The following is a 26,424-nucleotide window of genomic DNA, read 5'->3' as shown; positions in this document are numbered from 1 at the left end:
TCAGTGGTAGAGTGGCTTGCCTAGCACTTGTGAGGCACTGGGTTTGATCCTCAGCACTGCATAAAAAAATAAATAAAATAAAGGCATTCTTGTCCAGTTACAACTGCAAAAAAAGAAATTAAAAAAGAAAAATACTTCTGTAGTGTGTTGAAGTGAGAAATGTTGTGTTAAACACTGTTAAAAAATATTTCTTCAGAGGGGAATATCTATAGACTTTAAAATGCCAAAGTGCAAAGGGAATCTCTAATGGGGGAGACTATGTAGTTGTTCTCAATTTCACTTGACCATGCAACTCTTCTTTTGAGGAACACTTTGTCCTTCTCAGAACACACAATGAGAAACAAATGACTTAAAAGGAAAAGTTCATGATGATTCTGGCATTCATGGCTTTGCTCAACATATTTATAACCTATTTCCTCCACTCACTTCCCAAAATGATTTTCCTTCCTTGCTCCCTCCTTCAGGGTTTAGTGCTAGTTCCTCTCCCTCCAGGGAGTCCTTCCTAATTATCTGTTTCTCTGAGCTGTTAGTTACTCCTGAAATGTCTGGTTACTGGCAGTCTGCCTTTTGTGGGTCCATCTTGTCTATCTAATGTGAGTTAAGCACTGGGATTGTCTGAGAAATAATCAGTGGCACACAGATATCCTACAAATATTTTGCTGCTTAAGGAATATCATGCATCTCTCCTAGCTTAAATGCTCACCTCCTGGGAGTATTTAGAACTTTAGATGAACCTCTTGTCACCTTATACTGGCAGAAATCCTAGGCTCCTGGCCCCCTTCCTCCATCTTCAAAGGTGAGTTTAGGTCTTGTCACACCACATCACTCTGACCTCTTTTGCTTCTGTTTTCCATTTTTTCTTTTTAAAGATTTTTTAGCTGTAGATGGACATTATTTTATTTATTTTTATGGGGTGCTGAAGATCAAACCCAGTGCTAGGCAAGTGTCCGACCACAAAGCCACAACCCCAGCTCCGTTTTCCACTTTTAAAGGTCATCGGGCCTACTCAGATAATCAAGAGTAGTATCCTTATTTAAGGTCAATTGATTAGCAACTTATTCTATGTGTAAGCTTAATTCCTTACAGTCACGTAACCTAACATTCAGTTGCCAGGAACAGGAAAGAGGACAAGCGTGAAGGAGCCATTCTCTCTTCTACACTCTTGTTCAACAGTCTAAATTGAGAGTTTGCATATAGATGGCAGAGGATAATAAGTGGGAAAGATATTTGGGAATTCTGTAATTCAAGATTCCTTTCAAATACAAGGAGGCTCTGAGGTTTGACCAGAATTGACATTTCCCCTAAAATGCAGATTCCGCAAAGCCATCCATTGCTCTGCGTGTTAGATGAAGTTAGTTATGAAAACGGGCTTAGCTCAGAGGCCAACAAACAGGGCTCAAGAAGTTCTTGATGAATCTTGATGAGGAGGGTGGGCGAAGTTCTCTGAGTGACATCTGGAGATAGTTTGAGAGATTTCCGGAGAGGAGTGGGTGAGAAGCGCCTGCCCTTGACTGAAGCTGAGTGAAGAAAATTCCAGCAAAATAGATGGTTTTGTTAAAGCTTCTGAATCAAGGGCTTGGCAGAGGGCTCTGGTTTTAAAAAAGTAGCTAATTATCAAACCTCCAGGCAGTGGATCCTGAACAGAATGAGGAAATTTGTGTTTTTTATAGGCAAAGATTATATTTCACTTAATTCAAGGCTCGATACATGGCAGTAGTTTAATTTCTTAAGATCGTAAACGAATTATTAAAAAGTTAAGGGTACAGGTTCCACCGAGATTTGAACTCGGATCGCTGGATTCAGAGTCCAGAGTGCTAACCATTACACCATGGAACCGCCACGCGTGTGTAGCCGCCTTCAGCTGCCTAATCCTTAGAGAACCCCGCCCCCATCCACAAACCCACCACCGAAAGGAGGCTCACGCGCTTTCAGTACGCCGCTTCCCAGCATGGTGGCACAAGAATGAGCGAGGGGCCACCAGGACTGTGGTCAACAGTGAACTTAAGACTCAAGTTTCCTACATGAGCTTCCTTCAGAGGTGAGAATATTTAAAGACCGACGCTACGCGAAGAGGAACTCCCACACTCCACCCTTCGCGGATCAGGGGCGGGGCACGACGCCACCTCCCCGGAAGTACTTCCCCTTAGGGGCTGGGGCTTGCCGGAAGTGGCGCAGCGGCAGGGAGGGACTCTTCACCGGGTCCGGCAGCTGAAGCTCGGCGCTCGGGTTACCCCTGCAGCGACGCCCCCTGGTCCCACCGATACCACTGCTGCTCCCGCCCCTTCGCTCCTCGGCCGCGCAATGGGCACCCGCGACGACGAGTACGACTACCTCTTCAAAGGTGAGGCCGTCGGCTCTCGCACTGTCTACCAAGTCCCGTGCGGGGGCCCGGGACACTCCCGGGGGACCCGCGTGCGGGCCGCCCCTGCACTGAAATGGGCCTGCCTCAGTCAGCCCTTCGTCCTGCGGTCCCCTGGTTATCGCCTCTCCTCCCCTCAGACGGTGGGTCCGATCACACATTTGTCTCCTAGCGGGCCCCGTAGGCCTCCGTAGCCTGAGAGCCCCTCACCGTGTCCTTCTCACGGCGGACTGCTTTCTCCTAAATCGTGTAATTCCTTCCCTGGGTTCTGGGGCTCCGCCGCCCCTCCCACCATCTCTGGTTTCGAGCTTAGCGCCCCCTCCCTTTCTGGATGCTCTTTCCCCGACTCACATCCCCTCCGACCGGCCCTTCTTTCCTCTGGGCTTATCCTTGGCCGCGGACTCCCACTACAGGTCTTTTTTTAATCTGCCCCCCCTTTCCCTGAGAGTGAGCCTTTCCTCTGCGTCTCCTCATCGCCCCTCCCTCGGCTGGCCGCCCCTCTTTGCTAGATTCTCCTGTCCCAGGGCCAGTCCTCATAAAATCTGAGCGGGCCGAGGTCCCCCACCCCCACCCCTACCCGCCTCGCTGTTCTCGCGGTCAGTAACCTTCTGGTACTGTTCCCTGGTTCCCAGCTGATAGGCACCCCTCTCTCTCTGCCTGCCCTCCTCAAATTGTGTTTAAAGCTCCTATGTCTTCTCCGGTACGACCCGGGTGGTGGATAGGAGGGCAGGAGGGGTTGTCCATCACCCACGAGCGCACTTGTCGCAGTGACCCGACAGGCTGATAGGACTTCCCACCTAGCCTTTTTTCCTCCTGCTGTCTTTACCCAGCTGCAGCTAGCCCGGGATAAATCTTCACTTCGTTCGCGAGAAAGGGTTGCGGATGGGTGGTGGCTGTATCCTTGCCAGACCTGAAGGCCCAGTTCCTGAACAGGAAAGGTTGTGCCCTGCCCAAATACTAGCTTGCTTATCACTATGGACTGGTTGCTTCCTGCTGCAACACTGGGAGGATCCAACAGGAAGGGAAGAGCCCTAGTTGGCCGTATACCTTTCCCAAACGGTGGGAGGTGGGGTGGGTGGTGGGTGGTATTTGTGTACTCTTTTTGGTTAAATTTATATTTATTATAAGGTAGGGAAACATATAGTGCCCGTGGACAGATATTGGAGGATGGGGAGTGGGTAGAAAGCAGTGCCGATGAGTTGAGTCTGAAAAGAATCCAAATAATTTTTTTTTTCAATCAACAAAGATAAAAGATACAGCTTTCACTGAGAAAAGACTACAGTGAATGCCTTTTTTGTTCAGTGAATGGGCTCTCACTTTGATAGTCTTTTTCTGCTGCTGAACTAGAAGGGCAGCAATCAGTAGTGTGCTGAACAAAGATCATTACCAGGGGGGGAAGAAGCCATTGCTATTAAAGCTTTACTGTGGAGGGTGGAGTTTAAAAAGAATGTTCAGCATGATGACTTTTCCTGACTTTGCCATTGGGTGCTAAGAATGATTGACTAAACAAAGCAGGAAACATTTCTTTGCTTTACCAATACTTTGCAAATTTTTTATACTAGCTGATGATATATACTTACTCCTCTGAGAAGTATATTCTATTATATAGGGTGAGTATCTTCCTTATCACCCTTTTCTTCATATTGGAAGGTAATTTTCAGACAAGAGTATTTAATTTTACAACTACAAAAAGGACACATGGAGTATTTGCACACTGTTTGCTGAAAGCATCTGAAGTGACATGAAATTACTTGAGTCCCTGAAGACTTTGGGGTTTAGTCATTAAAAGGAGGTTTGTTTTTTAAAATACTGTATAATAGCAGTGGGCAGGTAGCTTCCTCTGAAGTAATTTTGAACAAGATAGACTATCAAGGTATTTCTCTTGTTTGGGAACTACATCGGTTATAGAAAGCCCCTCCTCCCAAGAATGATAATTTTCCTGGATTGGCTTATGGAATTTTAATTTAGTTTTGGTGTTAAACCATCCTTCTAACAATGAGAAAATAGAGCTTTGAAATCACACCTGGTTTAAAATCCTGACAGAGTTAACATTTGCTTTGTGACCTTGGGAAAATTAGTTTTTTTCTTTTTTGAGCCTCAGTTCCTCATCTATAAAAAGGAAATACCGTAATACCTGTTTCTCAGAAGTGTTGTGAGGAATAAACAAGACAATAAAATTTTAGCTCCTGAACTCAGTAAATGGTAATAAGATGAAAGAAGTGACTGACTTTTTTTTAGTTTTTCTTAAATCTTTGTATATTATAAGAGCATTTACATATTAGTGAAGAAACAAAACTAGGGAATTTCTAAAGCATTTTATGTTTTTATGTGTTATTTTTTCATTTTGTTGAACATTTTGCTGTCTAAGGTAGGGTGTTTAAAAATTCTGCTGAGAAGAATTTCCACTTTTTATAAACTCCTACAGGATATGAGTCACTTTTTTTTTAAACCTCATTGTTGATTACTTAGCCAATTTTTTATTTATATAATTATTTTAAAACAAAGCAAGAATCATTTTAAATTGATTTTATTTTGTAGAGATTTATTTGATAAGATGAACTGCAGCTATATCTACTTGGAAGAAGGCTTACTGTAGCATACTTAATAGTTGATAGAACTGGAGTTATAGTTTATAACTAATCAGTTGAAAATAAAGAGATATTTTTATAAATGTGTGGTGGAATGGTGTAAGGGTAATATAATGTGGGGAGAAAGGGACAGTTATTCTAAATTATGTATTTGTTTTGAATAAATTAATGTACATATATCTGTACAAGCTCTACAGTGAGACTTTTGGGATGTGTATGTTTGGGACTAGGCAGAATAAGATTTTTTAAAAAAATTTTTTTAGATTTAATGAACCTTTATTTTATTCATTTATTTATATGTGGAGCTGAGAATCCAACCCAGTGCCTCACACATGCTAGGCAAGTGTTTTACCACTGAGCCTTAGCCCCAGCCCAGGAATAAGTTTTTTTATGAGACACAGGTGAAGTGAACATCAGTCATAGTTTGTGTTTACATATATTGTGGAAGAAGCAATCCATTTGAAGTCACATATTCTGAATATCACTGGGAAGGTAGATGGTTATTTAGGGCATTTTCATTAACCATCAGCTGACTGTACGAATGATCATAGGAACATCGCTGTTGTACATCTTGGTAGTTTTTCTTTCACAACTTTTGGTTGAGCAACTTGGTTTCTGCTGAATCTGGAAAAACTTGCTAGACTTCTGCCTTACTGAATGTATTTTAAAGACTTTTGATGAGATTAGACTATTAATATAGTTTAGAAATTAGAATATCTTCAAGTTTATGAAAACCAGTGTGAAAATGATCAGTTACTCTTTCAGTTGATAACATCTACAGCTGATGTGCTATATGTGATGTATTGGATTAAATTTTAGTTCAGTAAATTAGTTTACTGGAGAAAGTATGAAACTAAGTGATTGAAGAGGTGGGAAATTTTTATTAAATAATGGATAATTACTATGTGTATTCTGCTTTATTGTATTTAGCAGTCTGATCTTTGAGTTTTGTATATAAACAAATTTAGTATTAGGTATTAGAGATAATGTTAAATTTCAGAGGATAGGGCTAACCAACTGAAGATAAATACTGTCAGATTATTTTGGAATTTCAAAAATGTTTAGTTTCTGTCATTTAATGTTTAGATTCTGTTATTTACCTTGTTATTTACTACATGTGTGCCATATAGATGGCTTATAATTGTAAAATGTTTAAAGGGAAGTACTAAGATACTAGTCATAGACAACAGAGAAAAGTTATTGCAAATTCTTTTCTTGAATAATAGAATAATCATTCAGTTTATCATATTTTTAAAAAGCAACCAAGGAATTGGGGGTGTAGCCCAGTGGTAGAGCTTATGCACAAGGCTCTGGGTTAAACCCCCAGAAATAAAGAAGTAATTAAATATTGTCATCTAAATGAAAAAAACTGCCTTAATCATAATTATTTAAATTTGAGTCAATTAAGGAAGGTCTATGAAGTTTTGTTTTTTAACTCATCATAGCCAGTTAATTCTCTTACGTTGCTTTCATCTTTCTATTTACTTATTAGTGAACCTAAATATAACCCTACCTGTTTGATTTCTCATTTGGTAGCTGAATACAAGCAGCTTTCCTCAGCATCTTTTTGGCAAGACTATTCTTATAAAACCATGTCTTCTGTTGTCATTTAAGATATCCTTTAACAAGTTGCTAGTCTTAATTCTGTCAAATTTGCCCAGTCTAGTTGAGATAATTATTATATATTATATAAAGCATTCGTGGATTTTGAGTTATTTTCAGATGAATGTAACTTCTTTATGATATTAAAATTAATTGGTTACTGGGGCTGAAGATGTGGCTCAAGCAGTAGCGCGCTTGCCTGGCATGCGTGCGGCCCGGGTTCGATCCTCAGCACCACATACAAACAAAGATGTTGTGTCCGCCGAAAACTAAAAAATAAATATTAAAAAAAAAAATATATATATATATATATATATAAAAATTAATTCGTTACATTGAGGGGAAAAAATTTCCCTCACTGTCTCTATGGCAGCATAAGGATTTGAGGTTGGTGAAATAATGAACTTAATCTAGTTAAAAGTGGAGGTCAAAAGGGAAGAACCCAAAACATGAATTCTAATTTTCTAAAGGTGATGTCATTCTAGATGTCTTGTTCACATGACTGACTCATGAATTACTGATTGATATGAAATGCCTATAAAGTAGAAGTGTTCTAATCTTTTGTTTTTTCCTTTAGCTGTTCACACCTCAAACTAGTGTTTTATACTGCTCAGGTAGGGCTAGAATTGATTTAAAAATTTCTTCAGCAGAATATCTAGCCTCTTGTATTAAGCTTCAGTGATTGTATTCTATTAATAGGTTTAGACTATTATTGAAACTGGGATTTGACTTTGTAACTAGAATGGTAGGTCTTGGGAACTAACCTATCAGCTGATCATCCTATAAAATTTAAAGGGCATTATTTTTGTACATTGTTTTCATGACCTTGCCATCTTCTTCCCTCATATCCAAATAAAAGCATGTAATAATATATCTGTGTTTGCCACAGCACCTTTGACATCCTGTACTTGACTGTATAGTTAGAAATAACTATTCTTTGTGCTACGTGGAGTCACTGCTGCCTGGATGATTTCTTGCTGAATCGGCTGATAGGGGAAGCCAGAAACAGATGCATTTGATAATGTCCTCTGTCCAAGATTGTTCAGAGGCCAGCTTATGTTAGATTCTGTTACAAGAAATGAATACATAATGGACTCTTTTTCCTCTGACCAGAGTGTAATGAGATCATACATGTTTTTAACCTCCCTTTCCACCTGTATGACCAAATCCCAGTCTCCTGAGAAAGGCCTGGTCTGATTCCTTGGCCTTATTCTTGTATGTGGGACTTTATAATCCTGGTGTTTAAATTCATCAGCTAGTTTAGATGGTAAGAAACATTAGTGATCAACAGTAAGAATAAATGCAGTGCTTCCTGAAACGCCAATAACAATTTTTACAAAGGAAAAAATGGTATCTACCTCATATTTTGTAAACTGATGAACTCATTTTGGTCTCTAATTCACATCGGAAATGCTTTAAAACTTTTTTCCTCCTTATTGGGGATTCAACCAAGTGGTGCCCTGACCGCTAAGCAACATCCTTAGGCTTTTTCTTTTTTTCTTTCTTCTTTTTTTTTTTTGCTGGTGATTAAACCCAGGGAGTTGTTCATACTAGGCAAGTGCTCCACCACGTAGCTACACCTATTCTCCTTTTATTTTTTGTTTTGAGACAGGGTCTTACTAAGTTGTTGGCATCTAACTTGCAGTCCTCCTGCCTCAGTATCCAGAGTAGCAGAATAGCCAGGGATTATTGGTGTGTTTGCTCCCATTGTTTTTGAAATTCTTAAAAGTATGTTATTCCTTAGGTGAAAACATTAGTAAATAAAACTGCCTCTTACAGAAATCACAGGAAATAAATTCATCTAATCAAAGCCCATTTAAAAAAAATTCATGAAGTCATTAGTAAAAGTATGTGTCCTTCTTGCTTTGGTTTTGACTCACAGTATCTCAGTTATTAGTTAACTTCCTAGGGCCTCTGTTTGTTTGTTTGTGTTTTGGAGCGGGGGGATTGAACCAGGGGCACTTAACCCTGAGCCACATCCCCAGCCCTTTTTTTCTATTTTTACTGGAGACAGGATCTCACCGAGTTTTTCTGTACCTCAGTAAGTTGTTAAGGCTGGCTTTGAACTTGTGGTCTTCCAGCCTCAGCCTCCTGAGCCACTGGCTTTACAGGTGTGTGTTACCACACCTGGCTTAGGTCTCTGTTTATCCTTAGGGAGGTGAGGCTTTTATTTGTGGAGGGGGGGTGCAGGAGTGTTATTCTTTAGCTTTGTGTCAGTCTGATAAATTCAGCTATTAAGGTCATTGTGGTTTCTATGAGTAAAGGTCATTGTAATTTCTGTGATCTGAACAGCAAAGTTTGTAAACCTGATGTCTCATATTTAAAATGTTTCATCTTGTGGAAGTATTTTTACCATCATATTTGATCTTTGATGAAGTTAAGTGGAATGTATTCATTCTCTTCTTCATCCACCAACATCATTTTATTCAGCTCCCTGCTCCCATCCCTTTTTAAAATTCAGATGCCTTTTTTTTTTCATTTCTGATGCTTTTTTTTTTTTTTGTACTGGGGATGGAACTTATGGCACTTGACCACTGAGCCACATCTCCAGCCCTATTTTGTATTTTATTTAGAGACAGGGTCTCACTGAGTTGCTCAGCGCCTCACCATTGCTAAAGCTGGCTTTGAACTCGCCATCCTCCTGCCTCAGCCTCCTCAGCAGCTAGGATTACAGGTGTGCACCAGTATACCTGGTTCTGGTGTATTTTAATATCATGTTGATATAGCATTGGTAGTAATTGATTAGTGTACCTATGATTAAAATTGTGTTTTTCAGGGCTAGATGCATAGGTTTTTGGTAGAGTGCTTGCCTAGCATTTGTGAGGCCCTGGGTTTGATTCCTAGCATTGTTCCTTCACCTCAAAAAAAAAAAAAAAAAAAAAAAAAAGAGGGGTGGGTGAGTACTCTTTTTAAGACAGTATACTGTATTTTTGCAGGTAGAAATAGGTTAAAGAGAATAGACTGGTTTTATCACTTGGTAGGACATAGGTCAAGAGCATGGGCTATTCAGTACCTTGTTCCCATCCCTCTTTAAAATTCAAATACCCTATCTTTTTTTTTTGCTTTATTTACTCTGAAGCCAAATTGCATTCTGTTGAAATTGTGAAGATACTCTGTTTTTGCCTCATTAATCTGACGTTAATTTCTTCTTTTTTAGTTGTCCTTATTGGTGATTCTGGTGTTGGAAAGAGTAATCTCCTATCTCGATTTACTCGAAATGAGTTTAATCTGGAAAGCAAAAGCACTATTGGAGTAGAGTTTGCAACAAGAAGCATCCAGGTTGATGGAAAAACAATAAAGGCACAGATTTGGGACACAGCAGGGCAAGAGCGATACCGAGCTATAACATCAGCGTAAGTTTCATGTTTTTCGAGTTCTTTGAAATAGGTTGGCATCTTGTGAATTAGCTGACTTTTGATATTGGAAAAGGTAGAATAGTCCTTCATTAACCTTGGGTATATTCTAAGACCCCCAGTAGATCCCTAAAATCATACATAGTATTAAATCCTCTTTTTTTTTTTTCTCATTTAATAGAAGAAACACTTTATGGCTTTTTCTTTGAGGTATCTGAATTGCCAGCATCACTACTTTTGCTTTTGAAGTCATTTTTTAAAATATTTTTTTAGTTGTAAATGGACACAATACCTTTATTTTATTTCTTTATTTTTATGTGGTGCTGAGGATCAAACCCAGTGCCTCATATGTGCTAGGCAAGTGCTCTACCACTGAGCCACAACCCCAGCCCTGAAGTCATTATTAAATAAGGGTTATTGAACACAAGCACTGTGATACTATGACAGCTGATCTGATAACTGTGAGGAGTTCTAAGTGACTAACAGGTGGGTAGTTTATGCCATAAGGATACACTCAGGAAAGAAATAAATCATGTCCTGGCCTGGATGGAGTAGGAGCTCATCATGCTACTCACAATGGCACTGATTTGTAGCTCATAAATTGTTTATTTCTAGAATTTTTGTCTAATATTTTTGGTTTATGGTTGACTGCAGATAACTGTTTAAAGTGATATTGCATATAAAAGGGACTGTTATACTGTTTTCTTTTAAGAATTCCAATATTAGGAATTTGTAGAAATTATAAGTATGGTTTTAAAAAAAATATATGATCCATATCTTGAGTTCTTCCTGATGTTCACTTTTATCTGTGTTTGTTTTTTTGATAGTTAAATGTATGTTTCTGTTTTCAGGTACTATCGTGGAGCTGTAGGTGCCTTATTAGTTTATGACATTGCTAAACATCTCACATATGAAAATGTAGAGCGATGGCTGAAAGAACTGAGAGATCATGCTGACAGTAACATTGTTATCATGCTTGTGGGCAATAAGAGTGATTTACGTCATCTCAGGGCAGTTCCTACAGATGAAGCAAGAGCTTTTGCAGGTTAGTAATATGAATTCCATGATATTACAGAATTCCATGATATTACAGTGATTCAGTATTTCTTACTGTTAATGTTTTGCAGTTTTGATATACTTCCAGTGATGGTAATAGATCTTAATAGTTTCAGAAAGATAATAATGGTCAGGCTGGGCAAGGGCTGGAGATGTGGCTCAATGGTTAAATACCCCTAGGTTCAATCCCTGGTACCGAAAAAAGAACAGTCAGCAAGAATTAACTGTTTTAAAAGTTCATTGTGCTGATTCTGGGTCTAAATTCCTAGGGAGTGTTAGGGACCATTAGGGGGATTCCACTGCTTAGCTATAACTTTTTTGTCTCTTACCTGAGTTCTGGTGTGGACATTTCGGTAGGGGCAATTACTTGAAGGCAACATTGTGCATTCTTGGCTAGTAAATGTCATGACCTTGCACTAGTTATTATATTGTAATACTTTAACATATTTTAGTGTAGTAGGCAAGAAGCAGCTTTATTTCAAATAATACAGTTACAGAATTCTTAGTGATAGCACAGCTGTGTAGTTGATAGGGAGGATAGTGAAGGATGAAATAGCTGAGTGTTTGATGAGTTTTACTATATTTCAGTAGTATCATTCGTTGCTAGTGGTAGTATTTAGATACAGCAAGTTATTTATTTTAATTAAGAACCCATTAACCAGGTATGGTAGTGGGTTCTAGGGTTCTATAGTCTCAGCCACTTGGGAGGAGTTCAAGAACAGCCTGGGAAAAATAGCAAGACCCTATCTTATTTAAAAAAAAAATCTGAATGAAATTTCTCACTGTTATTTTTAATCTACAAAAGTGTAAATTTAATGGTGCCCTTAACAGTCCAGAAGTTGGGGAGGTCTAAGGAGTTATTTCCTTTTTTGAAGGCCAGGGTAATCTCATTGTTAAGAGTGACTACTTAGTATGTGCAAGACCCTGTGTTAGATCCTCCAGCACCATGGAGATGGGGGTTGAGAAGAAAGATTGTTGACTTCTTACTGGAATCAGATCTTAGACTGAAGATACTGCTCAGTGGTAGAGTACTTGTCTTAGCCCTTGCATTGTGAGGCTGCAAGTTTGATCCTTAGCACTGCAAAAAACCAAAACAACCCCGAAACTTAACAAGACTGAAGTTTTTGTGTGTCTCTGCAGAAAAGAATGGTTTGTCATTCATCGAGACATCTGCTCTAGACTCCACAAATGTAGAAGCTGCTTTTCAGACAATTCTAACAGGTAAGATATTTTCATGTTTTATCAGTGGGATTGGAAGTTTTAGGAAGGGAATTTAAATTAATTAATCAGGAAACTATATATTATACCATCTGGGAACATCATTTGAGAGCTACCAGAAAGAGTAGTTTATAGAGTATAAAATTAGGTAGAACCCTTGCTTGTTGCAAGCACTTCAGTCATCCTAATTCATCTGGTTTATAGTGGGAAAAATACTTTGAAAATAGTCGTTCACTTCCATATGTTTAGGTCATGTATTTTATACTTCATGGTCAAAATCACAGGTTAGGTTCAAATGTACTTTTACAAGGTATATATTCAGATCTTGGCTATGGAAAGATATAAATGCCCTTTTGAAATTAGGCTAGGAAAAGAAAAGGCTAGGGGGAATTATTTTTAAAAATCTAAGTGAAAAAAACAAGGGTAAATTTTTCCCATGATATATTATAGCAGCAAGATGTTACTTGTAGATAAAGTCAGCCAGTGATCCATATAGAAAAGTTTAAACAAATAATGGGAAAGGACAAAGTTCATGCTGTTTTAGAATGTGGATGACCAGGTCAGTCTCCCAAAAGACTTTTTTTTGTGCTGACTCATATTTACCTAACTTTTTATTTGACCAAATTACCATCAAATATAGTTTTAATCTTTTATAAGTACTTTGATGGGTTGCTTTTAAGTAGTTTTAGATTGTGTATTACTTTTAAGAACTCATGAGTTATAGTCTTTAATATGGAATGCAGTCTTATGTGGCATTTTTCTGAAAAGTCTGTATGTAGAATTCTTAATACTAGTTTCCCATTATGATGTAACAGGTTAATTTAGACTTTGTAGGCAGCACCAGTTTTTAAAGTATTCTCTTATTTTACTGTAAAAAAATTCTAGGAATTAAGAGCATGGACAAGAAAGCCTTATGGTAGTCCTGACTCTTTAGCTTTTTATTAGCTCTGTAATCTTAGGCAAGTTTCTTAACCCTTAACAAGTCCTTAATTTGTTCATCTGTAAAATTCAAATATGTTTTGGGGAGGTAATACTTTCTTTTTGAGAGAGGGCTTATGTTTTTAAAACCTTGAGATACGATTTGATGTGGTCTAACTTGATTCTCATATTTCTACTTATTTTTTTTCTTTGTCTCTGTAACCCACAGAAAATAGTGTTCTGTCACTAAGATGTCTGCTCTATACTGTGAAAATGAGTATAATTAGGGCCTATAAAATACTTAGCTATCCCTGAATATTTGATAAATTAGTAGTAAATAGTAAGTAAAGCATGGCAAAAAAGAAATTTCTTGAACATAAAATAAACATTAGTGATTTACATACCTATTTTATTAGAATTGTCCTGTTATCTGAAGAATACAGTTACTAAACAACTAGTGCTAGAGTTGGATAAACAGTTTGGGAACACAGTACTTTTCTTTAGAATCTTGTGTGTGTCAAGTTTCACTGCAGATTGTACCAAACAAAGTGATGTTTGACTAAATATGCAGTATGTCTGCAAGTTCTGCTTATTTTCTTTATAACCCCTTGTGTAGATTTTATTGAGTCAACATATAGAGTACTACATTGAGACTCAGGAGTTTGAAGGTTTTTACTTTTTAGTTGCTCCTGTGTAATTCAAGTCACTGAGCCCTCTTGTCCTCGGATTCACAGTGTTTAAACACTTGTGAATTAAATCTCTTTAGAGGTCTGAGTCTCTTCATGCCTCTGAAAACCTCACTTGAGAAAACCTTTTAGGCAGTCCTCATTGTTACGATATTTTTTATGTCCTATTAAATCTCCTCTACTGTAATTCTAGCTCATTTATTCCAATCTCAATTTCTAGCAGTTTGTTCTGGTACTAAGTGAAGATGAAGCCAGTTCTTTTTTCCATCTGGAGTTCATTGTTGTATGTATCGTTTTAACCTCAAACTTGTGACCCCCTCAGACATAAAACTTAATTAGCAGTGATGAATACTTAAATTAAGCTGTTTTGTCCTTAAAGATGATCATCTAGCTATTTTCTTAAAATTTTCCCTAGATTGTTACTTTTTTTAAAAATTTTTTTTAAATTGTCAATGGACCTTTTTTTTTTTTTATTGATATGTGGTGCTGAGAATCAAACCCAGTGCCTCACAGATGCTAGGCAAGCGCTCTGCCACTGAGCCACAACTCCAGCCCTCTAGATTAAACTGTTTAAAAAAAAATTTTTTTTAGTTGTAGATGGACACAATAACTTTATTTTTCATTTATTTATTTGTATGTGGTGCTGAGGATCAAACCCACACGTGCTAGGCAAGCGATGTATCACTGAGCTACAACCCCAGCTCCTAGATCAAACTTTTTTGTTACTGCTAAATGTCGTTTGAAAGCAAAGATTTTAGTTTTACTATTACTTTTCTACTTTACATTTACTGTTTCCTCAGCTTCCTGCATAATTTTGAATGTTGATCCCCGGGATCAAAGATCACTGCATATGGCAGCAGACCTCTGTGTTGTGTTGCATGTGTTAGGATGTTTGTTCTAAACTTTTCTTCCTTTTGTATTCCTGTGAGAGTGGACAAAACAGGAAAGAGAATAGTAATCTCATTACAATTAATTATACCTTTAACATTAAGGAAGAATTTTTTATTTTTAAAATTTTTTAAGAAATACTTTTTTAGTTGTACATGGACACAGTATCTTTATTTATTTATTTTTAAGTGGTGCTGAGGATCAAACCCAGTGCCTTACATGTGCTAGGCAAGCGCTCTACCATTGAGCCACAACCCCAGCCCTAATTTGTTTTATTTTGATATTGTTGGAATAATAAAATAGTAGCTTTTTAATTTTATTTCTTTTGTACTAGGGTTTGAACTCGGGGATGCTTAACCACTGAACCATCTCCCCAGCCCTATTTTGTATTTTATTTAGAGACAGAATCTCACTGAGTTACCTAGTGCCTCACTTTTGCTGAGGCTGGCTTTGAACTTGCAGTCCTCCTGTCTCAGCCTCCCGAGCCTCTGGGATTACAGGCGTGCTCCACTGCGCCCAGCTGGCTTTTTAATTTTTAAGATGCAGAATTATCTTGTATTGGAAAGTATATCTGTGTTATTAAGAGTTAGTTGTAGGGCTGGGGATGTGGCTCAAGCGGTAGTGCGCTCGCCTGGCATGCGTGTGGCCCTGGTTCAATCCTCAGCACCACATACAAACAAAGATGTTGCGTCCGCCGAAAACTAAAAAATAAATATTAAAATTAAAAAAAAGAGTTAATTGTAGTGTTTGTTTTAGAATAGACTGTGGCATTTGTGATATTCTTGACATCCATGCATTTCACAATGATTCCATAAGATGATTTTTTTCTTGGTGGTACGAGTGATGAAACCCAGGGAGCACTACCACTTGTACCACCAAAAAAAAAATCATCTTATGGAATCATTGTGAAATATATGGATGAATCCCAGGGAGCACTACCACTCAGCTATATGCCTAGCCCTTTTTATTTTTATTTTGAGATTTTTGAGACAGGGTCTTCTAAGTTGCCTAGGCTGCCTCAAATTTGCCATCCTAACTCAGCCTCCTGAGTGAGTCACTGGTATTACAGGTATATGCCACCATACACAGCCTTCAGGATGATTTTATTGGTGGCATTGTTTTAGAGATAGATGGTACATGAATTAGCCTAGTAGATTGCTCAGAATCTGTATTTCAGTGCAGCTTTGTTTTTGTTCCTCAAGCTCACTAAGAATAATTTCTAACCATGTTTTTCATACTCTTATTTTTTCTTCTAACTTTGCATTTTGACAATTTCAAACTCAACAAAAGTTTGTAGTAGTAGTACAAAGAATTTGTAAATAACCCTTCACCCATATTTATTTATCAAATTGAAACAGATTGAATTCCCCACCCCCCATAAGAACAGCTTTCTTATGCTGAGAATGGAAGCTAAAGGGCAGCAAACCTCCCCCCATCTGATATATGCCAAAGAAATTGAGAGCAGATATTGCCCCCTTCTAAGCCATGTGTAGCACAGGCTAACTAAATCCACATAGTACATTTCCTGCCTTTTGTCTCTTTTACTTTAAAGCTCTGCTTACACATGGTGGGGCTGCCTGTAATCTCATTGATTTGAGTGGCTGAGGCTGGAGGATTGCAAGTTCAAGGCCAGCCTTAGTAATTTAGTGCAGATTAGTGCGACCCTGTCTCAAAACCTGCGCCACATCTGAGTAAGTGGCAGACATACTGCCTCTTATTCCTAAGTATTTTTCTGTATGTATTTTCTAAAAAACAAGGACTTTTTATTTTCATAACTATAGTACAGTGATCAAAACAGACGGAATAGTGTTACATCAGCAGCTATAGATCTAATTCTGATTTTGCCAGCTGTTCTTAATAATTTTCTTACTAGCAAAAGAAAGTTTGAGATCAGGTCATGCATTTCATTCAGGTGGTTTATCTCTTCAGTTTTCTGAACCAGTTCCTTCAGATTTCTTTTTCTGGGGCCGGGTACTGGAGATTGAACTCAGGGGCCCTCAACCATTGGCTACATCTGCAGCCCTATTTTGTATTTTATTTAGAGACAGGGTCTCACTGAATTGCTTAGCACTTCGCTTTTGCTGAGGCTGGTTTTAAACTCTTGATCTTCCTGCCTCATCCTCCTGAGCCACAGGGATGACAGGATGCGCTACTGCACCCAGCTTTCTTTCTTTCTTTTTTTTTTTTAAACATTGAGTTTTTGAAGGTACAAGCCTGTTATTTTGTACTGTTTCTCATTTTGGGCTTGTCCTATGTTTCTTCATGAAGACATTAAATTCTTATTATACAGTCTCAGCAGGAATGCCACAGACTTGTTCTCAGTGCAAAGTCTTGTGGTAATTGGTTTATCTTAATTGTTACAGATGTTGTAATTTCTTTTCTTTTCTTTTTTTTTTTTTGTACCAGGGATTGAACCCAGGGGCACTTAACCACTGAGCCACAGCCCCATTCCTTTTCGTATTTTATTTAGAGGTCTCTCCAAGTTGTTTAGGATCTTTGTAAGTTGCTAAGGCTGGCTTTGAACTCTCATATCCTCCTGCATTAGCCTCTGGAGCTGCTGGGATTATAGATGTGCGCCACCGTGTCCAGCTAAAGACAAATTCTTTATTCTGTGACTGAAAGAATTTTAATTCATTTAGCATATTGGCCTTTTAAAAAAGAGACTAAAGTTTTCAGATATTAGAGTAGTAAGAATATTTTAATTAGGTATAGTAGTTTGTTTGTTCTTGGCATGGGGTAGCCCTTTAAAAAAACATATTAAATATGTCAGATTGAGTGGTATTTTTTTTTTTGACCTTCAAGTAGCTTATGTAGTGAGCAATGAATTTGAAGAGCTCTAACAAATTAAAAGCTCTACCTAGACTGTAGTAGAATAATGCAGGTTTCTGTTTTCACATATTTGAAGATTGTCAAGAGATTTTTTTTTTTAATTTATTTTTTAGTTGTAGTTGGACACACTGTCTTATTTATTATGTGGTGCTGAGAATTGAACCCAGTGCCTCACGCATGGTAGGCAAGCACTCCAACACTGAGCCAGAACCCCAGCCCCATGTCTCAAGAATTTTAACTCTCGTCACCTAATTTGGAATAGTTGCATTTACTTCCTTAGAATTACTAACACTTAATCCACACTTTCAGTAGAGTAGAAATAAGTATGTGTCTTTTTTATTTAGCTTTACCTTGTTATATTTAAAGCTATTTTATATTAATATTTTACTTTAACTTGGATCTTCTACAGGAGATCCTGATAGAATGATAAAGTAGGATTCCTTTTCTTACTAACTTTTATACATTTTGAAAAGGGACTGCACAGGAATTAGTTTAAATGTTCATTTGGTTCTAAATGAGAACGTGCCCTTGAAAGGGGGAAATATAGTACTTGCTTTTTGTTTTAGCAAGTTACTAGTCACATCCTCTTTCTCCTACTGAAATAACCTTCTCTAATCAGATACCAGCTAGTAAGTACCTGCTTCCTATTTACTTTTTTAAAATAGTTATTTGTTATTTTTTTAGTTGTAGTTGGATAGAATACCTTTACTTTATTTATTTATTTTTATGTGATGCTGAGGATTGAACCCAGGGGTTTGCACGTGCTAGGCGAATGCTTACTGCTGAGCCATAACCCCAGCCCTCCCTATTTTCTTGTCAGTCTTCTTTTTTTTAAAAAAAATGACACACCTAGCTGGGAGAGACTTAATTACTTGTAGAGCCTCTTAGAACTGATTATTCTTGAAAGAAAAAAATTTTCTTTATTTTCTGATCAACATTTCCAAATGTTTTAAATTGCTTTTTGGTATTTTTATTGGTGTATATCTTTCTAGTTGCTGGAGTAAATGCAGCACTAATCCATTTTTAAAAGTATGTAGTACTTGCAGACAGTTACACAACACTGCTCAAATTTCTTGCTTTGTAATGAGATCTCTTCAATTATTTACTTCTCTGTGTTCTCTGAGAAGTCTCCCTTTGCCTGTCTTTGGTATTATTTATATTTGCCCTTTTAAGTAAGAACCTGCATTTTATTTTTGTTTTTGTTCTCCTAATTTTTTCAAAACAGCTTGAAAATAAGTTAAAACTTATATAAGAGTCATGTATTTAATTATTTGCCCTTGGGGAAAAAAAAAGACTTGTGTAGTTTGGCATTAAAGAGAAAACATAAAGAATAAATGAAGGTATTGTGTCTGACTACAACTAAAAAATAAATTAAAAAAAAAAGAATAAATGGTATGGTTTAATCACAAGCTGATGATTATCTTTATTCACTAGCCTCGATTGAATTATTGAAGGGTAAATCCTTTTCTTTACCTTTGACACCCTCCCATCCCATCTCTTCTTGTCAAGAAAAAGTATAAGAATGAAGACTCAGTATCCTTTATGGTTTTTTTTCCCTCTTATCTTTAATCAGCAGCTTGTCTTTATTGTAATCTAGTTTTTTCCTCAAATACTTCTTCAAATTTAAACTACTGTCACCCTCAGACTTTAATTTTAACCAACCCCACCAAAAAAAGCATAAGAAAACGTACATTCTGTGCAGTTGTCAGTGCTCTTATTAGTTTATGCATTGATTTGATGACAGTTTGCTATTGTTAATCTTTGAGGAATTCGTTCTTAATTTTTTTTTTTTTTGGTGATGCTGGGGATTGATTTTTGTGGTACAGGGCCTTGTGCAGCAAGGCAAGCACTCTATCACCTGAGCTATATCTTCAGCCCTCTTTCTTAATTTGAAAAAAAATGTAGTAATTCAATTAATACTTTCCTTTTTCTTTAACTTTTCTTATGGAAATTTTCTAAACTATTGAAAATGGAAAAGTATCTTAACTCCCAGATAGCCATCAACAACTGTCAGCTTGCCATAGTCTTTCTTCCACCTGTTCCCTCCTCCATTATTTTCAAACAAATCCCAGATATTACATCATTTTGTGCCTAACTAATTTAGGATATGTGTCTAAAAGATTAGGTCTTAAACTCATAACAACAACAACAACAACAACAACAAAACATTAAAAATTGGCAATAATTCCTTATTATCATCTATTATTCAAACAATATTAAAATTTTTTGACTCAAAATTTTTTATTATTGTTTGAATTAGGTTCCAAATGATATTCATACATTACAGTTTGTTGATATGTTCTTAAATCATTTTGCAGATATACTTTTACTTCATATCTTTTTTTTGTAATATTTATTTTTAAGGTGTAGATGGACACAACACAATGCCTTTATTTTTATGTGGTGTTGAGAATTGAATCCGGATCCCGCCTGGGCTAGGCGAGCGTACTACCGCTGAGCCACAATCCTAGCCCTTTATATCTTTTATAATTTAAAAATCTTCAAATATTACAGAGATAATATAGTGACTACCCATAATCATCTGGATTTATCAATTGTTGCCACATTTGGTTTCTCTCTTAATGCATGTATATATTTCCCCTACTTTCAGTTTTTGGAAAGTAATTTGAAAATATTATGGCACTTTGGTACTAGATACTTGAGCATTTTCTCTCCTTAAAACAACTAAACAGCCATTGCTGAGGCTGGCTTTGAATTCCTGATCCTCCTGTCTCAAGCCTCCAGAGCCACTGGGATTACAGGCTTGTGCTACTGTGCCCGGCCTCAAAAGAAGAAATTTAAATGACCAACAAATATATGAAAAAAATATTCAGGGCCAGGGTTGTGGCTCAGGCTTGCCTAGCATGTGTGAGGCACTGAGTTAAGGTTTAAAAAAAAAGAAAAAAGGGGCTAGGGCTGTGGCTCAGTGGCAGAGTATTTGCCTAGCATGGGTGAGGCATTGGGTTTGATCCTTAGCACCACATAAAAATAAACAAATAAAATAAAGGTATTCTGTACATCTACAACTACAAAAAAAAATTTGAAAAAAAAAAAGTTCAACATCTTTAGCATTCAGGGAAATGCAATTCAAAACTATACTGAGGGGCTGGGGTTGTGGCTCACTGGTAGAGTGCTTGCCTTGCACGTGTGAGGTACTGGGTTCGATCCTCAGCACCACATTAAAAAAAAAGTAAACAAAAAAAACTGTACTGAGATTTCATGTCATTCTGCTGGCGAAGATGTGAGGAAAAGGAATACTTACACATTGTTGGTGAGATTGTAAGTTAGTATAACCACTGTGGAAATCATTCTGAAGATTCCTCAAGGACTAGGAATGGAAATACCATATGACCCAATTATATCATTTCTTGATATTTTTCTACAAGAAAGCATCCTAAGTGATACATGCATGCCCATGTAGAGCAGCACAGTTTACAACAGCCAAGTTATAGAACCAACCTCAGTGTCCATCAACAGATGAATGGATAAAGAAAATGTGGTATATGTACACAATGGTGTTTTATTCAGCCATAAAGAATGAAATCATGTCATTTGGAACAAAATGGATGGAACTGGAGAGCATCATTTTGAGTGGAATAAGCCAGACTCAGAACGATGCTCTCCAATTTTAATAAGGACCTCATGAAAATAAAAGGAGCTTCCTCAGTAGAGCTGAGGAAGGAGATTGGAGAAAGGAAGTAAGGAGGAAGGATAAGGAGAGGTACTGGGAAAATCCAAAATCTACTAAAAAAAAATCACATATTACATTGACGGAATTGTTTTATATCTGGGGTATCAAGTAGAATTGACCCTAGCCATAGGTTGATACTAAACATTTGAAATATGGCTCATGGGTGAGAAATTGGTATATAAATTTTATTTAACTTACATGGTAGTGTCTACCCCATTGGGCAGTACAGATATAGAACATTATTCTCATCTAATCTGAATTTATTTGTTTCCTCATGGCTAAATTCATTTTACCCATTTTTGGCAAAAATACTTGAGTTTCTGTAGAGGCATACATATGTACTTCCTAGTACATCTTATTAGGAGGTTTATCATGTCAAATTTGTTCCATTTTTAAAATTTCTTTACATTTTGAAGGTATTTATTTGGAAGGAGCATTGGGACAACAAAGATAAATAAGATATATTCTGTGTTCTTAAGAAATTTATAATCTAGTCAAAGTAAGACCAAATAAAATGTATTAAATACAGATACCACTGTGGAGAAGTATAATTACATTTATTCATGCAGTTTTTTATTTTTCAACCATCTGCTATATGCTGTGTACTAGAGATACAGCAGTGAATGCCTGCTCAGTGAATCTGCCTCACAGATACAGTTTTAGTTCTTATAAATTTAACGTTTAGTGAAGGAAGCAAACACTAAACAATTAGTCTTGATAAGTGTCATAAAAGTAAAATAGAGTGCATATAAAATCTTAAGTTGCCTCTTTGGAATATTATTTAATTACAATTTAACTTTAGTTTAGGAGGTCGCTAGTATTCCTACTTCTCTTCCAAGAGTCTTTTTCTTTTACCATGTTTATGAAGTTTTGCTCTTCTCTACACAGCCTAGGAAGATACCTGATATGTCTGGTAATACAGATTTGTTTATTTATTTACACAATGTCAATGTTTGTAGGCTTCTTTTGGTAAAAGTAGATTGAAAGTACTCTTATGATTTAATCCAAACCTATGCCTAAAAATTGTGTAATGCTTTTTAAACCAAGTTATGTTTGATTGACTGATGAACCTTCTCCTCTGAAATGGAAAAGCCTTTGTTTCTCTTTTTACAGTAATGGGTTGATTCTAATCAGTGGCTGTTTGAAAATAAAACTTTGAATTTATATGTTCTCTGTTCTTTATTTTATCTGTTATCTTTTATACCAACTCTTTATGGTTTATTTATAATAAGTATTCTTGGTTTTTCTCTTCAATCAGAGATATACCGTATTGTTTCTCAGAAGCAAATGTCAGACAGACGTGAAAATGACATGTCTCCAAGCAACAATGTGGTTCCTATTCATGTTCCACCAACCACTGAAAACAAGCCAAAGGTGCAGTGCTGTCAGAATATCTAAGGCGTTTTTCTTCTCCCCTAGAAGGCTGTGTATAGTCCATTTCCCAGGTCTGAGATTTAAATATATTTGTAATTCTTGTGGTCACCTCTGTGTTTCATTACTTCCTCATACTTATGAATTTTTCCATGTCCTAAATCTTTTGATTTTAGCTTTATAAAATCATCCACTTTGCCCCGAATGACTGCAGCTTTTTTTTTTCCCATGCTATGGCTTCAGTAGCCTTAGTTTAATAAACTGAATGTTTGAATTCCTCAATTATTGTTTACTTTTCATCATGGAAGCCTGTCACTGTAGGACACAATAGAACTTGATCACTTGATGCTTGGACCTATTGGTCTTGATCAAATCAAACTAAGAAGACCCTAGAAATAAGCTATTATGCCACAGAGCAGGTTATAAGTAATACACTCTTCTCTCAATGCAGTGTGTATTTTGACAAATCTAAGAATTGCCCTGTAAACATAGCAAGATTTTGAGAGTTTGAAAGTTTTCCAATATTCTGTAAGTCAATTCTAAAATGCCTTAATAGGTTTATGTAGTTTAGTAAACTTTATTTTAAATTTTTTTGTAAGCATCAAAATTGATTGGAGTGGGGGGCACTTTTTTCTGGACCAGAATTATCTTAATAAATACAAAAGACTGTTATGGTTTGGTTAGGGGTACAGTTATGTAGCTGTAAGTTAAATAGTGCTGCCTGGCAGGCTGGAAACTAGAAAGACTGAGGTGCCTCTGTTTCAGTGATCAGCCCAAACCATTTAACTGATCTCATTTCCCAGAGTAGATTATGTGGCATTTTATTGCTTAGGCAATAACAGGTTTAATGCTGGACGTGTCAAATTTTGAAGTGTTAATTTTGTTTTAAAACCTTCCAGTGAGCGGAATGCAACCTAGTTTTATCACCATATCCACCAACAGGCATGGGAAATTATTTTAACAATGCTTATCTTTGAATTTTACAATGTATAATGGAATACAGTCCAGTTAAATCTTTGGTTTTAGTGTCTAAAGAATACAGAGGGAGGTAATTTATGCTCAAGTGGTATCATTTAAAGGCATGTATTCTTTTAGTATGTAAAATGAAATAGTACCTTGAGTTCAAATAGAATGCATTTAGGCATTGTAGAGACCTAAAATAATTTTTTCCACTACATTATTGAAATCAATGGAGCAACTAAATAGTTTCTCATTCAGAAATGTGCACACTAATATTTAGTTTTACTTCCTTGTGGATAATATTAAGCACTTACTCTGCAGTTTTCTGAAACTTGTCAACTGCAGTGATACTATTCAGGATGATGGGATATCTGAAAAAATATATATGTGGGGCCTTGCATAGATTGCTATGTTTCATAGTTAATTTTCTGTCTTTTGCGGTGCTCATGATGTGTGGAGCACACGGAAGGCATTGCTGTAGTCAGTCATTTTTGGTTCTCTTCTGTAGCCATTTTATTATTTTAGTGTATTGGTTATAAAGATACTACTGTCTGTTTGTAAATTGCTACTTTGTATTTTATGCATGCTCTGTAACTTGATTTTTTTTTTTTTTAGTTATTGATTTGGAATATATTCTCATTCTAATAAACAGTTATAGGGGGACTGTTCCTTATGTTGTCAGATTACATTTTTCATTTGAGTGCTTTGGGTTCAGCATGGAATACTTGATTTTCAATAAGTAAGAACATAGGTCCTTGGATTACCGAGTTACATTGAATTGGGGGTATCAGTTGGTGAGCTGAGGTTTGATTTTAGTCCTGTAGATCAATATGCCTGTCTTGGCAAAAGTATTCCCAGAAACATTAGGGAAGAGTCTCTGTGCTTCATATGTAACAGTGTCACCTAGTACAGGATAAAGGCTCCATCTTTGTTTTCTTCAGAAGTGATGGTAAATTTTTACTTTTTTTTTTTTTAAAGGAAAAATGTGAGGAACTAGATAGTGAATTGAAAATGAATAAAGTAACTTTGAATTTTAACTGAGTGTAGACTTATATGTTGCTTAGTCATGGTTGAATCTTGAAGATCCAAGAAACATTAGATATATTAGAACATGACTTTGATTGCATTTCGACAAGTATCTTCATTGTGTAATCTGATTATTAATAGTCTAAACATTATTTGACAAATTGTGACAGGTAAGAAACATAACATTTTAAAATATTATGACAAAGCAGTTTAGAAATATGTTGCTGCTTGACCTTGCTTTTCTATTATTTTAACTTTTAATATTTTTAAACTGTTATAGTCTCCTGAAGTCAGTTAGATATTATACCTTGATTTAAATTTGTATGTCATTGTTCTCAAGTGCTATCTGTGATTTCTAATAGTAGTTGTCTCTATGCAAGGGGAGGTTATCATTTTGTTGAAAATGCTAAATTGTAATTCTAAGAAGAGGTGCTACCTAGTGACTTTTGCCATAAACTAAAGTGAAGAGTTCTGCAGAAAAGTTAGACTTTGTAAAAGTTTGGATTGTGCATTTCTTTGATTTTTTTGAAAATGAACATCTTAATTTTTGTCTTTGCTGACTTGTATTTACAAAATACAAACACTTTCTTTGGTTTGAGCTATTGTGATACACTCTTTCATCTACCCTAAAGAAAAATCTGTACTGTTTAGATATTTGCTACCAACACTAAGACAAAGCACCTAAAGGCTAGGTGTGTAATTAAGAACTTACTCCAACCTGTTTAGTTTCAATTTATAGAGCTTTACATTTTTTTTATTATTTTAACAGGAGAAAAATGAAAATGGCTTATCTGATGTCTCACACATACCATAAGCTTGAAAAAAATTCAAAACAAAATGTGAATTTCATTTAGGATTGTATAGGACTTCCATTCACTGTGTGAAAAAATGAACTAAGACAGTGAAGGGACCCCCATCCACCACATCATTTAATGGGTTAGAATAGTCAGGGACCTGTTACACGAGTGCTAAAGAGAAGAGAGCTGATTTTTCTTGGTGTTGGTATCATACCCTTTTCTAGAATTGGGCAGGTCACTTTTTTCACTCACCTGTATAATTTGCTAAATAAATTGGTGTTGTAATTCTGGCATTTAAAAGAATAGTATGTTCTCCCAAACTAGGAGTCTGATGATAGCAATAAAGTGATCCAGTACAGGGTGTTGTTACACCTTCAACAAGGAATCCATTGGGCTGAAAGATAATTTTAATTGAGGAGTATGCATTTTCCTGAAAATTGAGTTGGAAGAAAGATTTTTTGAAAGGATATTGTATCCTAGCCAGACTGTGAATTAAGATTGAAAATGATGAGTATAATACCGCACTAGACTGGGTGACAAGGACAGGTTCTAGTTATAGTTCTTATATTATTTCATCTCTGAGCTCACATTCTTCTAATTAAGGAAAGAGGCTGGATTAGATAAATTTCTGGGCTTTATCCAGATCAAAATCAGTAATCCTGTAAGTGAACTCTGTCTTAAAGTACTAAAGTCAAATTATTATACAATCTAATTCAAATTTAAAAGAAAAAAAAGAGGTATAGATTTTATAAAATGTTTTGGTCTCATTACAATAACTTAATTTTAAAATGCTCTTTATTTTCATGTTAGCTTTATTAAATAAGATGAAAAGTTTCAGACCATTTACAAAATGACTGTCAGTTTTAACAGTGTACATCAATGTAATGTGTAAGGAAGAATACTTGATAGGCTGCTTTATCAATTGTAAATTAAAAGCAGCATGTTTTATGGTATTTGCTGTTAAAAGAAATTCTGCTGACTATAATGTATACTTTAAAATATATTCATGTCTGCGGGAGAACTTTTTTTTTTTAAGAGAGAGTGAGAGAGGAGAGAGAGAGAGAGAATTTTTTAATATTTAT

At 36.4% G+C, this 26,424-nt stretch overlaps 1 protein-coding gene and 1 non-coding gene across 2 annotated transcripts; one reads left to right on the top strand and one right to left on the bottom strand.

Moving 5' to 3' along the window:
- Positions 1 to 1,764: 1,764 nt before the first annotated feature.
- Trnaq-cug (transfer RNA glutamine (anticodon CUG)) lies at positions 1,765 to 1,836 on the bottom strand. Its single transcript has one exon. It is a non-coding gene; the product is annotated as a tRNA-Gln (tRNA).
- A 312-nt stretch (positions 1,837 to 2,148) lies between these two features.
- On the top strand, positions 2,149 to 24,187 carry Rab11a (RAB11A, member RAS oncogene family). The gene is made up of 5 exons (XM_005316713.5): positions 2,149 to 2,341; positions 9,707 to 9,902; positions 10,754 to 10,947; positions 12,099 to 12,179; positions 22,447 to 24,187. The coding sequence occupies exons 1-5, from the start codon at positions 2,302 to 2,304 to the stop codon at positions 22,584 to 22,586; spliced, it is 651 nt and encodes a 216-aa protein (XP_005316770.1). The 5' UTR covers positions 2,149 to 2,301; the 3' UTR covers positions 22,587 to 24,187.
- Positions 24,188 to 26,424: the final 2,237 nt, after the last annotated feature.

This window comes from Ictidomys tridecemlineatus, chromosome 5, assembly GCF_052094955.1.
Source record: "Ictidomys tridecemlineatus isolate mIctTri1 chromosome 5, mIctTri1.hap1, whole genome shotgun sequence".
In the NCBI taxonomy this organism is placed as follows: Eukaryota; Metazoa; Chordata; class Mammalia; order Rodentia; family Sciuridae; genus Ictidomys; species Ictidomys tridecemlineatus.
This window is presented reverse-complemented; position numbering and strand designations above follow the sequence as displayed.

What these genes read in the sequence shown, in the direction of transcription:
- Rab11a (XM_005316713.5), top strand. Translation starts at nt 2,302, where the DNA reads ATGGGCACCCGCGACGACGAGTACGACTACCTCTTCAAAG. An exon ending in TGAAGCAAGAGCTTTTGCAG is followed by an intron (nt 10,948 to 12,098) that starts GTTAGTAATATG and finishes GTGTCTCTGCAG; the next exon opens with AAAAGAATGGTTTGTCATTC. An exon ending in TTTTCAGACAATTCTAACAG is followed by an intron (nt 12,180 to 22,446) that starts GTAAGATATTTT and finishes CTCTTCAATCAG; the next exon opens with AGATATACCGTATTGTTTCT.